The sequence below is a fragment of the Cuculus canorus genome, chromosome 1 (assembly GCF_017976375.1).
Source record: "Cuculus canorus isolate bCucCan1 chromosome 1, bCucCan1.pri, whole genome shotgun sequence".
In the NCBI taxonomy this organism is placed as follows: Eukaryota; Metazoa; Chordata; class Aves; order Cuculiformes; family Cuculidae; genus Cuculus; species Cuculus canorus.
In genome coordinates, this window is record NC_071401.1 from 46538049 (window position 1) to 46552781 (window position 14733).

At 41.4% G+C, this 14733-nt stretch overlaps 1 protein-coding gene across 2 annotated transcripts in view; it reads left to right on the top strand.

The window, feature by feature from the left end:
• Positions 1-13523: 13523 nt before the first annotated feature.
• The window catches only part of NALF1 (NALCN channel auxiliary factor 1), a 480845-nt gene continuing 479635 nt past the window's right edge, over positions 13524-14733 (top strand). For both annotated transcript variants that reach the window (XM_054056783.1, XM_054056785.1), the window contains exon 1: positions 13524-14270. In XM_054056783.1, coding sequence (XP_053912758.1) covers positions 13524-14270 — 747 coding nt within the window. The remainder of the gene's footprint in view (positions 14271-14733) is intronic.

Here is a 14733-nt window from a genome sequence, read left to right on the forward strand (position 1 = left end):
TGCACATTTCTCTAAGACCTATCAGGACTGAAGTGAACAAAGTCTGTGATTGTCCTGAAGTAACTTCAGGACTCATAATCATAGTAAGTAGGTAACACCTGCCATGATGAAGAATGGAATAAGTAACACACATATGCCGATACCTTAACCCAAGGTTTGCCCTTTTGCCTCACCTGAAGAGAGCAGAGTATGTTGAGGTACCAGGTGTGGTGGGATTTACTGACATAACTAACAATGTTAGCTATAATGACTTCCAGAGAAGACTTTCAATAGTCAGAGATAGCAAAGGTTCAGAAGGTGATGGCAACTCATTTCTCTGCTGGGATGGCCTTAGAGGATGGCCAGAGATCCCTGCAGAGCAAGACTGTGGAACACGAATGTTCTGCACCCACTACTGATCATCCTGTTTGCTGTCTCACATATCCCACCAGTGGGGCACTGTCTCTGGGGTGCCAAATCTCCATTCTGGAGGATAGGTATTGTGTTCAAGGTGACATGAGCACACAGACTGCTGATTTGGGCATGTGGTACACGTGGGTAAAACTTGTCTGCTATGTACAGACAAAAGGACAGTATATAAGTCTTGTTGAGTACATTTTGTGAGATCAGAGTGCCTATGTGAGCTGACTAGCAGCTGGGACAAGATTACTTTGTTTTGCAAGACTAAAGATGTAATAGAAAACATGAGTAAAGAACTAGGTTTTGTATACTTAACACAGAATTAGTCAGTGACATGTGTATTGTGTAGTTAGTACTCACAGTCCAAGCAGAGACAATTATAATAATAGGGCTAGAGAATTCTTGGAAGGAATAAGTGGCATGCATGAATCATTTTGAAGAGGTTTTCCAAGACAGGTGATCTTTTACATTGGTTCTTGGTTAAGAGATGTGAAAAAACAGGAGCTGTAAACACAGTGATTGCAACTACTCCTGACTGATATGGACTTTGCTCAGTAATTTATACTCCTTAAATTAAAGTACTTCAAGGTATTCTATTCAGAATCCTTATAGATCATTTAAATGTTTCTTCTTACACAAAAAGTCAGGCAAACCATTTTTACAAGCGCATAATGAAAGTGCCTTGTTATTCAAGCAGGAATGCTATTATAGTCTGTCTTTAGATCAAGAGGGAAAAGGGGTGAGGGAGGGAGAGTGTGAAATAAGAAATATATTTGCATGAAAAATGAGGAAAAAGGAGAATTTATACAGAAGTAGCAAAACCAAACAGGACAGCTAGAAAATCCCTAACATAGCGCTAATGTGTAATTAGGTCTGCTTAAATAATAACGAACTATTTACTTGATTTGTTTTTCATGTCTGAGAGAGATTTTTTAAACTGATAATGAGCTGCTCAAATGTTTGTTGTTCATGTTTATTTAATAACTACTTCCTACACTTGATAGTTTATTCAGAAATTTTATATTGTCAAAACATGATTGTTCAGACAAGACACAGGATGTGGATTTTCTTCCTGGATTAGAAAGCCCTTCCAACTAACACTTTTCTGTATTTCCTATTTCATCATTTGCTTCCTGTGAGTGTTTGTACTGGAAACTAAGTCAGTTAAACAGCTCTAGGAAGGGTGCATGAACACATAGAAAGCAGTTATTTAAGAATTCCCATTAGTAATTTGCATTGTTTTGCAATATACGTTTACTCAGATATAGTGGAGTATCAAAACCAGTAAAGATGGGTTGATAAAGGGAGAAAAGATAAGCCAGTAGGATCCAGTGCAGAGAATTAATCAGGCTACTTACGGGAACTGTAAACAAATGTATTATTTCTAAAACTAAAGAATTTACTTAAAAAAAATTATATTGTTCCAAATTTTTCCAGAAATAGAAAAATTCCAAAATTTATTTTCCACCTCACTCCATGTACTTGTACGTTCTCCCACTTGCAGTAGCCTCTCAATTTTTCTGCACTAATTGCGTAGTCTCAGATCGTAATTTAAAACATATGTAGTCAAAAATTTCCATTACATATTACTAGGCTTGAAAACTGAGGGCACGTCATGCTTATTTGTTAATTGATATTGGAAACAAACTCATGTTTGTTTTTGCAAGTAAACTGACTCCCTCTCTCAGGGCAAGTTTGAAAATACATTTACTCACCAACAAAGCTGTTTAAGTAAGTTACTGTCACTGTGTTTTAGTTTGTCTTGTGTTGCACTCAGTTGCACTAACTGGTTGCTGAACAAGATAATAAACTGCACTACTGAAATGAATTGGGTTACTATAATCATTTCACTAGTCCAATTTGCAGAATAGCAGTTGCATTGACCCTGAGGGACAGGGTATTGAACACAGTGAGGGGACAGGAAAAAGCACCTGGAGGAAGAAACAGTGGGATGATATTAAACTAGAACTGCCACCAGGGAAAGCCTCGCATGAAATCTTTTTTCATTATTATTATTATCATTATTTTTAAGGTGCACTGAAGTGCCCAGCACAATAATTATAAAGATATTCCAATGGCAACTGTAGTCCCAGTAAGCACTGTTTTCATCCTGTTTCTTTAGTCATCACTTTTATCACTCCCTTATACTATTATAAGATAAAAACATAACAATTAAATCATGCTGGCATTTCAGTGAAATATCTATTTTTAATATATTTTACTGATCTTCACTATTAATTTCCCCAGATCTAACTCATAACTTTCATAGCCATACACTTTGGCCATCGTTGGAGAACAAAAGACAATGGATTTATAAAGAAAAATTCTAAACCTTGTGGCAAATGTATATGTGGAATGACTGTTCTTCATACCTTTTTACCTATATTTTGCAGCTTTCTGAAAAATGTCCATCAGTAGTTTAAGCCTTGAGTCTGATACTCAGATGATATAAATCTGCAGATAAATTTACAATGGATGTATGGCAACAATGACTACATGCAGGTGTAGGTCTTGGCAATATGACAGGGACTTCAGCACTTTGTTTCTGATTAATCTTTCTAAATACACCTATTTTTTAGAAGAACAATAGATTAAAAGGAAAGAAGCAGAAATACAGTTAGCTTATTTAAGGGAATCCAAAACACAACAAGAAATTCAGGCTTTATACAGGCAAAGGAATTAGCGTTTTGTAAATTAATGCAGATGGTTTTAATTAATATCAGAGCTCATACTCTGCCCACCTTGCCAGCTTAAATTTAAAGGAAAGCTTTAGAAATATTTATCTCGGCAGATGTCTCACCAAGATATTTGTACAGAAATACATCTAAGAATTATGCACTCCTTTCAAAATTAATGTTGTTTAGTTTGTTCTGTAATTAAGAACATAATTGAAAATACAGTTGTTTGAATTATTAATAAAGCCCAAACTGTCTGTGTGCTACCCACTCTGAATAACTCTTCAATGTTTAAAATGAAAACAGAGAGACTAGTTAGGAAACTATAATAGCTCCCGCTGAAGGAAATGATCTGGTAGTAGAGTATCCAAGTTCTTATCTACAAAACCTTATTTCTCCTTTATTTTTTTTTATGTATTAAAATTGAATTGTATGTTTGCTTTTTGTAACATCAGAATAATGACAATCACTTTTTTGCTGCAAACCAAATGCTTGTGCACTAAGGAGGTGCAAAAGCATTGATTAATTCACGAAGTGAAGAACTACTAAGTTAGGAAAAACTGAGGAAGCTTAACTCCATATGAGACAATTTACTGTGAACTCTAGCATGGTTTTACATTCTCTTGCTTTTACTGCTGCCCAATATTAATTATGCATGTTCAGACAATATATGCATAACATCTATGGAAATACTTCCACAAGATGAAGTGCCTTCATCAAACCCTCGAAGTAGAAGGGCAAATCTAGATCCTCTGCTCTGAAGGCAGCCTGTAATGGTTATGTGTGGAGAAGGAAATTCCTAATTACACCTTAGATTTGTACTTTTTGCTTTTAAATAGCTCAAACGTTTTGCAATTCGTGGTATCAATAAATGCAGGTAGGTGAGTGGCATAAGCTATGACATTTGCTCATAGTCAAGATCAGATTACCTTTCCCATCTCTTCCCAAGAAGAGACGTCTGTATGTACTTATGATGAACATCTATTTTTCATTCTTCATAATGCAAAATTATTAATAGATACAGTTAATAACCTTCATTAGGTTTACACTGGTGCTTTGGGGGAAAAAAACCTGCATGCACAATTTCATACAATTAGGAGCAGAATTCTCAAATGCACCTGTGAAAGTAAAAGCTTTCATTTTAATATCCAAAATTATTTTGGCACTGGAAACCTTAACTTACGTGCTGGGAATCACCCTGAAAGAACCTTTCCCTTTTTTTCTTGGCAAGTAGGAGAAAAGTCATCATTGGGCTGTGCAAGGTAGTCCTTGCAGAAAGTTCAGAGTGAGAAAAAAAAGAGCTTAGCTTTCCCAGCAGTTGATAATTAAGGAATGAATCCATCTTAATTAAAATTAAGGAATTAATCCATCTTAATTAAAAAAACAGCAAAAAAGATAAAACAAAACAACAATCTTCCATCTCAAAAGGATGTCTCCAAATTTCACTAATGTCAGTATAAATTACAGGCTCTCACTGGTTACTCTTTAACTATCTTTTTACTGCCACGACACTCTCACCCTTCCTGATCCCATATGTCTATTAACCACCTATTACATCCTCTTGTGATTTTAACTGATGTGCCCTGCACATCAGAAACTCTGGAGAGTAGTGTTACACCTTGCTTTAGGTGCCAGACTAAACGAGCTCCCTCCTGAGGGTCAGTGGACAGAGAAGAGATTCTTGTGTGGGGCAATGCAGAGAAGAAACTTAAAACTGTTCCCTACAAAGAAGCCTGACTCTACACTGACTAAGGAAGGACTTCAGAGAGATTAACCAGTTTACTTCATCAAATTCCCTCTCTGTCAGTGTCCAGTTAGGCACCTGAAGTACAGTAGTGACTCCCCCTTTCCTTTGCATTTTTCTTTCTGTGCTGAAAGGGATTCTGGTCTGTAATTCAGGCTTTCAAGGAGTTCTTATAAGTAATTATAAGAAAAGTGGGAAAAAAAAACCCAAAACAACCCAACGACACGTTGAAATTGCACTTCTGTTTAAGGGAATTACTAGAAAGAAGCTGAAGATCTTCACTTCTGAAGACACCTTCTGAAGTGTTTCATCTCGTACTGTTTCATGAAGCCCATAAGAGCAGAGCCAGCCAGCACCATACGAAATGACGGTCTATGAACCCTGAGAGCGCACAGTCACCTAAGCAACACACACTGCCCTTCCACTGGACTTGGGCCAGTTGTATTTGCAGCTTCAAGTAAATTACAGCCATAATGGTGGCACTTAAGAGACAGAGTCTGTCTGCCTATCCCTTGCAAGGCTCCGAATATGCTAAGTAACGGGCTGGAAGCTGTACTTGTTTTGGTGCTATGGGAGCAAGTGAGTGTTACACAGCCATAGCTTGTCATTGGGAGCTGTTTCCAGAAGCAAAAAAGAGAACTAGATGAAAGGGAAAAGAAGAAAAATGGACTTCAGCAGAATGTAAGAGTTAAATTTAAGACCCAGTGAAACTAATTAAGAGACTAAAGTACCCAGTATAATTACATTTTCTTTCTCTGTCTTCCCCGCCCCAAGAAAAAAGCATGACAATAAAGCTCTGCTTTCCCAGCAATGTAATGTAACGAAAATGCAATATATCAGCAAATATCAAGTAATGTATTTTACTGGAAAATTATGAAAGCAATAGTGTTCATTTACTCTTAGACTGAGAATGATCCCAATGAGATTTCTTTTGTAGAAAACATTTGTTTATTCACTTAGAAAGGGAGAGCAACCTGATTCAGAACAATGCCAGGTATTCAGTCCTTAGGACCTAAATGAGATAAGAAATAACATGATGTGGTGACCTATACAGTAGCCCATCAAGAGATGAATTCATTATTTTTATTATTTAAACGAGCACTTTGCAAGCATTAGCTAATAGTCCCAACCTCCTCTGTATATAAATAGAGATCCTGAGGAAGAGCGAATGGATGCTTTGCCAGAACCATGCCCCATCTAAAGAGTGGAAATAGAAGAAAATCTCAGGAGCTCTTTACTTGCAGCCTGCAGTCAGTTCTCTGAATCCCTCACAAGGCATATGGAACAGAAGCCAGAGCGTTTAGAGAATTGCTGTCTCTGTCGCAGACAAAAGGAGACACTTGCCTTCGGGTCAGACACATTAAATTGATTGTGGGACGACTCCAAGAAGACCAGAAGAGCTTGAGTCATCCTACAACTTGAATCACATGCCTTCTTCACAGGAATACCCTGGAAGGCAGGGGAGGCAGAGAGAAAAAACGCACCCTCTCTTTCTCTCTCTCCCTCGCTGGCAGATGGCATTGCAGCCACTTGGCAGCAGGCAGGATATTACAGTGCAGCGGAAAAGGACACATCCCTGGTCAAAAAATACAGAGTGTCAATGCATGGTTGGTTCATGTCTGCTTTTCTAGAAAGCGACAGAATAAAGTTGATATGAAAGGAAATTAAAAAAAATGTCTGCAATACGTACTTCCACACGCATATACAGCTTTTTCTTCAAGAAAAATCTTTGGTAGGACACAAAGAAAATAAAACCAAGAACCTGACTGATTAACTTATAATTATTGTTAGAGAATTAAAGCTATGTTTGATAGGCAACAATTTAAAGTCAATCAGGGAAATTTCCATAATCACTGGAAAGAGATGGCAGAAGATGACTTGTATGAAAGGGCTGTCTTAGACGCCTATTTAAGGATGGAATAAGCCGTGCTTTGGAGGCAGCTGTATCTTTTAGCAAGATGATGAAAGGATAAGCTTTGATTGGATGCTTCAGTCTAGAGAGCTAAGGCTAGAAGAGGTAAAGTTCCAGAAAACTGTATTTTTAGGAGGCACAGAGGTAGGCAGGTAGATAGACAAATAGATAAGACAGACAGATAGACAGATTTTACGATAATTATTCAACCTATGGTCAAGCTCTGTAACAGAACTATACATAGTTATATATGTTTTATTACTAGGAGTATTTCTTCTGGCCCAAAGGAGAAACCCCTACATGTAACAAACTCAGGGCAGAGTCTGTTAAATGTCCCTCTTGCACACCCACCCTGTCGAATACATTTAAATCTCACACTGCAGCCATCAGTACTCAAAACATAAAGCTATTACCAAACTTTCATATGATCAGTTTGAAAGGGATTTTCTAAGATGGTGTATTTTCCAGGAAAGTGGAACAAAATGTGGGATAACAAGCAGGAACACATTTACTTGGTAACATATATTATTTCTAAATTAATTCTTTTTTTTTTCCATGTTCTTCATACCACAGACAGGAGAAAACAGGACTACAAATACAAGCTAGTGTTGAATAGCAGCATCATATCAGTACATCACAAAGAAAACCTACCTAATGCAGGCATTGTAACTTAAACTGATCAGAGTATTCTACAGTATGCTTTACTATAAAATCAGACTATGAATCAAACAGTGAGGTTATATCCAAAAGTACATTTTTTTCCTTTGGGTAAGAGTGAGAAGTAGTAAATGAAGACTCTGGCTGATCAAGCAAACCCTAAGATTTTTTACGTAGCGCTCACATTTTTTCATTTTATTTAAGGAAAACAGGATAAAAGAGTATTTCTGAGAAATAAATTTACTGTGAGGTAGATTTTGACACAAGGAAGAGGTGGGATATCTATAAGGCAACCAAATAGAAAAGACAATAAGCTGTCTTTGATGTCAGTAAAAACATAATCAGGCTATAACATTTATTAAAAGACAGGAAATGTATACAATTAATAAGAGAGTGAAAGGAGGAAATATTATTTTTAAAGATGTGACCTACCTTGTGGTGGTTCTTTCAATCCTTTTCCTCCATCCCCATATGGGGGGAAGTGTTATTATTCTATTTCCTTTCCACAAGCCTGGTTTAAAATCCCATAGCAATTTTCCCACTAATCTCAGCATGCTTTGGATCAGACCTTACTCTAATAGGCATAGGCTAATTTGCACAAGACATTTATATTATCTTCTTTCTGTTGCAGTCATGTGCAAAAGTTATATTCCACATGTTTGATGGCTTCAGTTAATGAAGAACAGCCTCAGTTCATTTCAGCTTATGCCCAAACATACCAGCTGGATGTACTATTATGACTGAGCTCTCATTATGAAGATGTCATGATAAAGATGACCTACAATTTTTTAGAGACAAATTATCAAACTTCCAGATCCCATGTTATCCATTCATTGTTCCACAGCTGAAAATGTCAACAAACAAAAAGAAGCTCTCATTCTCTATCAAGAAGTCTTACAGGACATAAAGCAAAAATCTGCAAAACAATTCAATCAACTTAATGGCATCAGTATCTTTCAAGTTTGTACTGCACAGACTTTTAAAATCCAGTCTGACAAACTTTTGTAACTTACTAGGTGATAATTAATCCTCTAATTTTTAAGAAAGACTTAAAAAAAAATCAAGCCAAAGGGTTGCAATTAAAGGTAATGTGGAAAGTGGGAACAAAGAAGAGTGCAAGGATCTCAAAATCTGAATTAGAGCTGTTCAAACAGGGATTAGTCTCTTCAGTGCCTGCTAACATAAATTTCCCACTGCTTTGGGGCAATCAGGCCCAGATGCCTGAAGCTTTCCCACAAAAATTCAGCTTTCTGAAAGATACTGAATGTGAAAATAAATCATTAAGAATTGATGGGAAATAAAATGTTCTTGAGTGTTCTTAACTTCTATGATTCTATGCTTGTGTCTTACAACCATCATGGATATTATTCTTAGTAAACAGACTCATATAATTAAATTTCTGACTCCCTTCCCAGGTAACGGGTAAAATAATACCCACAATTCATTGCAAGAAGTCAAAATAAAACAAAAATAACAGAACTCTGAGGATGCTAATGTACACACTTGATATATCATTTTGCCTGCAAAGAATATATAGCATACCTATTGAATATAAATTGTTTAGCCTGTAAACAATAATTAATATATGAGGAACTAGTAGAGAGCCTGATAATGTTTGCTTGGTATTAAAAGTGCAGGATGACACCCCAAGGCAACGGTTTAACTTAGTATTTCTGTTAATAATTATTGCAACAATTGCTCCTATCAGTAGATCCAGTCAACTCAAAAATAAAATTGAATCTATTTTAAAAATAGTCTGCTGCAATATTTTACTAAAAGAAGTGTTCTTAACTATTAGAAAATACATTTTTTTCATCTATAAAGAATAAACATCACAAATACAAGACACAGCTCTCAAACCTGTTAAAATAATCTGAAAGACCTATATACAGCTGTTCAGACCTTACAATTTTGTATCCAAAAAATCAAAGAAAAGTAACAGCCTAGTGCAGGAAATTACTGTATGCATGATATTTGGCAAAAATTTAAGAACATTTACTTTGAAGCAGTAAAGCCTTCTATTCTGATGAGTGCCTATTACCATTAACCTACTATGTAAAGAATCATTTCTGCTTAGTAAGCTGAAGTACTTCCACAAAGAAAACACATGGCATATAGGTTAAGCAATAGCTTCAAGTCTCTTGAATGTTTTGCATGCTCGCTCTGTTAGACTTTGTCCTCAGTGCTTGATAAACTAGCTGTCTCGCATATTACGAGTCAAAGAATTGAAGAACAGCAGGTTTGATTGTATCGATTGAAGCACTGTTTGGCAAAGCTGACAATGAACTACATTACTTAAGGAGATCTGTCTGTGAAATGTCTGGTGACTCCACCAGCTATGGAGAAGCTTTGGAGCATGAGTAATAAATATTCCAAATAAAACACGTCTTTTCAGAATGAGGCCAGTATTTTGTGCCAGTAGGCTTACTTAGGATGCATGATGAATACAGGGATATATTTAAGTAATGATATTTAATAATATGTAATGAAGAAAGTTTGTCCCTTTTGTTCAGGTTCATATAATTCATTAACCGAGTTTAAATAAAAATCTGTTATTTAGATCAGATTTATGATAACCAAATATTGAAGGAGATTTGAGAGAAAGCAGCTGCAGTAGATACTTCAGATTCTTCTCCCCACCGTGTGCAGTCAGCTTCTTGAATTTCAGATATTGTTTTAAAGCCTTATTTTTTTCCCCTGAGCTCCAAGACCTAACACTAAGGGGCACCAGAGAACTGAACTGCATCTGTTCTTATCCCTCAGGAACCAGCTGCTGCAACTAACGTTGTAAGTTACTCACCGTGCAAGGTGGAAAGGGAATGGGTCTTTGGGGGAAGCGTAACAGGCGAAACAACACTTCTGCATGACACACTCTGTTACAGAAAACTGTCACTGGAAAAGCAAGGACGCGTTCATTTCAGGAGTGCTGAATGTCTTATTATAGTTTATCACTAGGTGTTGAAAAAGAGTTTTCACTGTATTTTTCCAGACAAAAGTTGGGAAATGTGTGAAAACATCGCATGACATGAAAATGGATTTTTTAAAGAAGCCGAGTATATCTGAAAAATTCTAGAAGATTAACTTTATTTGCTTTGATTCTAGATAATCGTAAAAAGAGGAGCAGAGACTTAAGAATTCATTCTTATATTGCTTTGTATGAGGTCTGGATACCAGCATTTTTATATTACCAATTCTTAAAATTCCACTATAGAGATAAGCAACCTCTCTAATTTCCCCATGGACTGCAAAATTGCTAATTACCCTCTCATTTTCCAAAAAGCACAATAGGAAAATAGTGTTTTAAAAATAACAAAATAAAAAAGTTAAGCCTGTTTGCCAGGTGGGGACTTCAAAACTGACTTCCTTCATTCCAAGTTTGAAATAGAGAATGATTATGCAACCAGTGCCACATAACTTAATAGAGCACATTCTGAAAATCTCGGACCTGATGTCAAGAACCTGTTGCTTATCCCAGTTGGGTATGTTCTGTCTTGCATTTCTGTTTCAATCCTTCTATTCTACCACAAAGTACAGACACAAACAAGCAAAATATAATTAAGTAAATGATACGACATGTTAGAAAAGTTAAGTTGGTCTGATTCCCTTTTAAAAGCTTGGTCACTGTCTCATCTCAGAGTGGGAAACATCACAAAAAATGCAGATACAGTAGAGGGCCCAGTACGTCAAATCATTGCAATCAAAGCTCCAAGACTAACATTAATAATGTACCATTAGCAGATGGCATGAGCTGATTGAGAATTGCAACGAGGCATTCTGATTTGAGTACTGTAGGCTTTCTCTTATAATATTGGTGCTTATCTCTGTGTCTTTAAATAGTCTATCAAAATAAAACCCACAAATAACTTTTACTTGGTGTAGAATTTGACTCATGTATCTTTTAAGGCCAGATGAGACCATTACGGTAATGTCCTTTGACCCCCAGCATAACACAGGGCACAGAACCTGGCTCAGCAATTCCTCCTTTGGGTCTGAGTCTTCTCTTTGAGCTATACCATCTTCTTTCAAAAGACATCCAGCCTTGATTTATTACTCAAAGTGATGGAAATCCCAGCATGTTCCTTTGTAAGCTCAGTCCTCAGCTAATGACAGCTACAGTCAGAAAAGGTACAAGTTTTGTCCTCCTCTGTTACCGTTTAACTTCAGATTTGTTCCCATTACACCTTTTGAAGATGAATTAGAGTTGTCAGTGATCTATATCAGCTTGTAGACTGTGGCTTGTTGCAGAATAAAGTTTTCCTTAACCAAACCATGGGAAAAAGTCATCTTTTGGGGTACATTGTGCACCTTGTTCAAGGGTCATTAGCAGTTCTAAATGGTCCCTTGCCCCAGGATGGAAAAAGCTTCTGGGACAGGAAAAGGTATGGCCTCTAAACTTTTCCCCAGTCCAATGTAGAAGTTAAAATATGTGTCTTGGCTATGCTGTAGTCTGCTGGCACACCTGATGTCCGAAAACGAAGACCTTATAACTACAGGTCTTCATCTGATAATGTTCAACACCTAGCTGGCACCTTCTCTTGTCTTTTGTGGGACTCGAATTTGCCTGTTGCTGCTATGTTAAGATGCATCAGCAAGCAAGATGAAGGTAACTTAGGAGTGACCAAAAAGTATGTCTTATCAAGCAAGAGATCTTGCTGGTTGGGATCAGAAGGTGGTGGGATCTCTTCTGTGGGTTCAAGTGGAGATCATCAGTGATTCATCGCTCTAGCTGGAAAGTTAAGCCTACTGTCTCTCTCTGTCAGGCAGTGACATCTAAAAGGTGAAACACAAAGACTGACTGTATTTACCCAACTCACGTGCTGGACCAGGGCTTCGCAAAACTTCTCTTGGGGTAACAGCTTGGGGTTTATGGGCATCACACTTTTCAGCTCACTGACTGAAAGACAAGCAGGTTTTGACAACAGGGGCAAAACCTGCCAGGATCCAGCGCCTGGAGTTTCACCTGCCATTTATTATTTGCTATGACAAGGACAGACACAGCGACAGACCTCTCCAGCCACCATCCTGCACGGACATGGTGCTTCAGGGCCACGCAGGGAAAGAAACACTGAAGGAGAGAAGGCTGAAGGGTGGTACCCAGCAGTGAGACGAGTGGAAAGTGGAAAGAGTTGCACTGAGGGAGCCCTTCGGAGGGGCCATGTGGTCCCCAGTGCTTCCCCCTCCTCCTCCTCAGACAGGAGGAGGCAGAGCCGCGGCCGCTGCCAATGCGCCAGGATAGAGAAGCGATCTCGGCGCGGGAGGAGATGACGCAAAAGGCAGAGCTCCCCCCAAAAAAGTGTTTCTCCAGGACGAAGATGGCGGCAACTTAGCCCAGGGCCCCAAGATGCCTGTGCCCATCGGGGGCCCCCAGCCAGGCAGTTCCACCCCGTGCGCCCGGGGACACCGCGCCCGGCGGCAGCCGCAGCCCATTGTCACCAGCGGCGGCCCCGGCAGCCTCCTCCTCCTCCTCTTCCTCTTCCTCCTCCTCCTCTTCAGCATCCTCGGCAGCGCTCCGGGAGCCCTGCAGCAGCGGCGTCTCTCCAGTTAGAGCGGAGGGGGGAGAGGAGACGGGAGACAGCGGTGCGGGCGTCTGTGCGGGGAGCCGAGGAAGAGGAGGCGAGGAGCCCTCCCGGAGCCCTCCGGGACGCGGCATGCGGCTGTCCGGGGGCAGCGGGCTCTTCTCGGGAGGGAGATGGGGAGCTGCGATCTGACCATGCCCGGGTGAGAGGGGGAAAGGACCAGCCGCGCAGCCCCGCCGCCGCCTCCACTATCGCCGCCGCCACCACCATCTCCTCTCCCTCCTCCTCCTCCTCCTCCTCTCTCTGCGTTATTGCTCTTTATCTTCTCCGCGACGCTCCGCGTTGGATGGACTGCGGGCTGCTTCGTGCGGTGAGACCGAGGCAGAGCCACCGGCGAAACCCGACGATATTCTCAGAGGAAGAGAAAGAAGAAAGAAAGAAGAGGGAGAAAGAAGGGAGGGAGAGGAGGAGGGAAAGTGGAAGAGGGAGCGAGCGAACGAGCGAAAGAAGGGGGGGCAGGCAAAAAAATCCCCCCAGTCTTTTAAGTCAATGTATATTGTGGTGACACCGGCAAAGGAGCCCTCACGGTGGAGTCGGCCAGGGCTGTGCGTTCCCAAAATATGACCAGGGGCGCTTGGATGTGCAGTCGGCAGTGTGATGACGGCTTAAAAATCTGGTTCGCACCCCGAGAGAACGAAAAACCCTTCACGGATTCAGAGAGGGCTCAGAAATGGCGACTGTCCCTGGCATCGCTCTTGTTTTTCACCGTCCTGCTCTCTGATCACTTGTGGTTCTGCGCCGAGGCCAAATTTACGGGGACTGGAGAGAAGGAGCAGCCGCCGCCCGAGCAGCCGGAGCCCGCGGAGCCGGAGCTGCCAGCGGGGATGGGGGACCCGGCGCCCCCCGCCACCCGGCTCCTCGCACCCGCCTCGCCCTCCCCTGGCACGGAGCCCCTGGGCAACTCCACCGGCAGCCCCCCGGAGACCTGCCCCCCTTTGGGATCCTCGTCCGGGCAGTGCTTCAGCGTGGGGGACGCGGAGGCGGTGTGCGAGCGGCGGGGGATGCCGGGGAGGCGGCGGGGAGCGGGGCAGAGCCCGGCGCCCGCCTGGGACCTGACGGATTTTTACCTTTCCTTTTGTAATTCTTACACACTTTGGGAGTTGTTCGCCGGGTTGTCCAATCCGGACACTTTGAACTGCAGTCTGGATGCGGTGCTGAGGGGGGAAGGCTCCTGCAGCCAGTGCGTCCAGGCTTACCAGCGCTACGACCAGCACGCTCAGGAGAAATACGAAGAGTTTGAGGTTATGCTCCAGAAATACTTACAGTCGGATGAGTACTCGGTGAAATCGTGTCCCGAGGATTGTAAGGTAGGAGCCCCCCTGCTGTGTTTCCCGTCCCTGGCTGAAGTGCCTCCCTCCCTCCCTCTGTTGTGGCTGCCGCGATCCTTGTTTTGGCTGCTTCGGTCTCTGCTCGCGGGTTTTGGGGCGCGGTGGGAGCCCCGGTGAGCGCATCGCGAAAGGGGAGGCAGTGGGAGCGCGGCGAGGTTGAGAAAAAAAAAAAAAAAAAAGAAGAAAAATTAAACGGTCCTCGGTCTTCTGGGAGCGCGGCGCTGGATTTCCCCCTCCTCATGAATATGCGATCGGCTCCGGCTTCCAGCGGGATGGGATGCGGCGGGCAGCGACGGGGCTGCGTGACGATGAGCGGGGCAAGGGACCGCATCCAGCGCGTCTGGTCCCGTTCCCGACGGCTCCCGGCGGGTCTCGGTGGGTCCCGTGCCCGGCGGCTCCCGGTGAGTCCCGGTGGGTCCCGTCCCCGGTAGGTCCCGTCCCC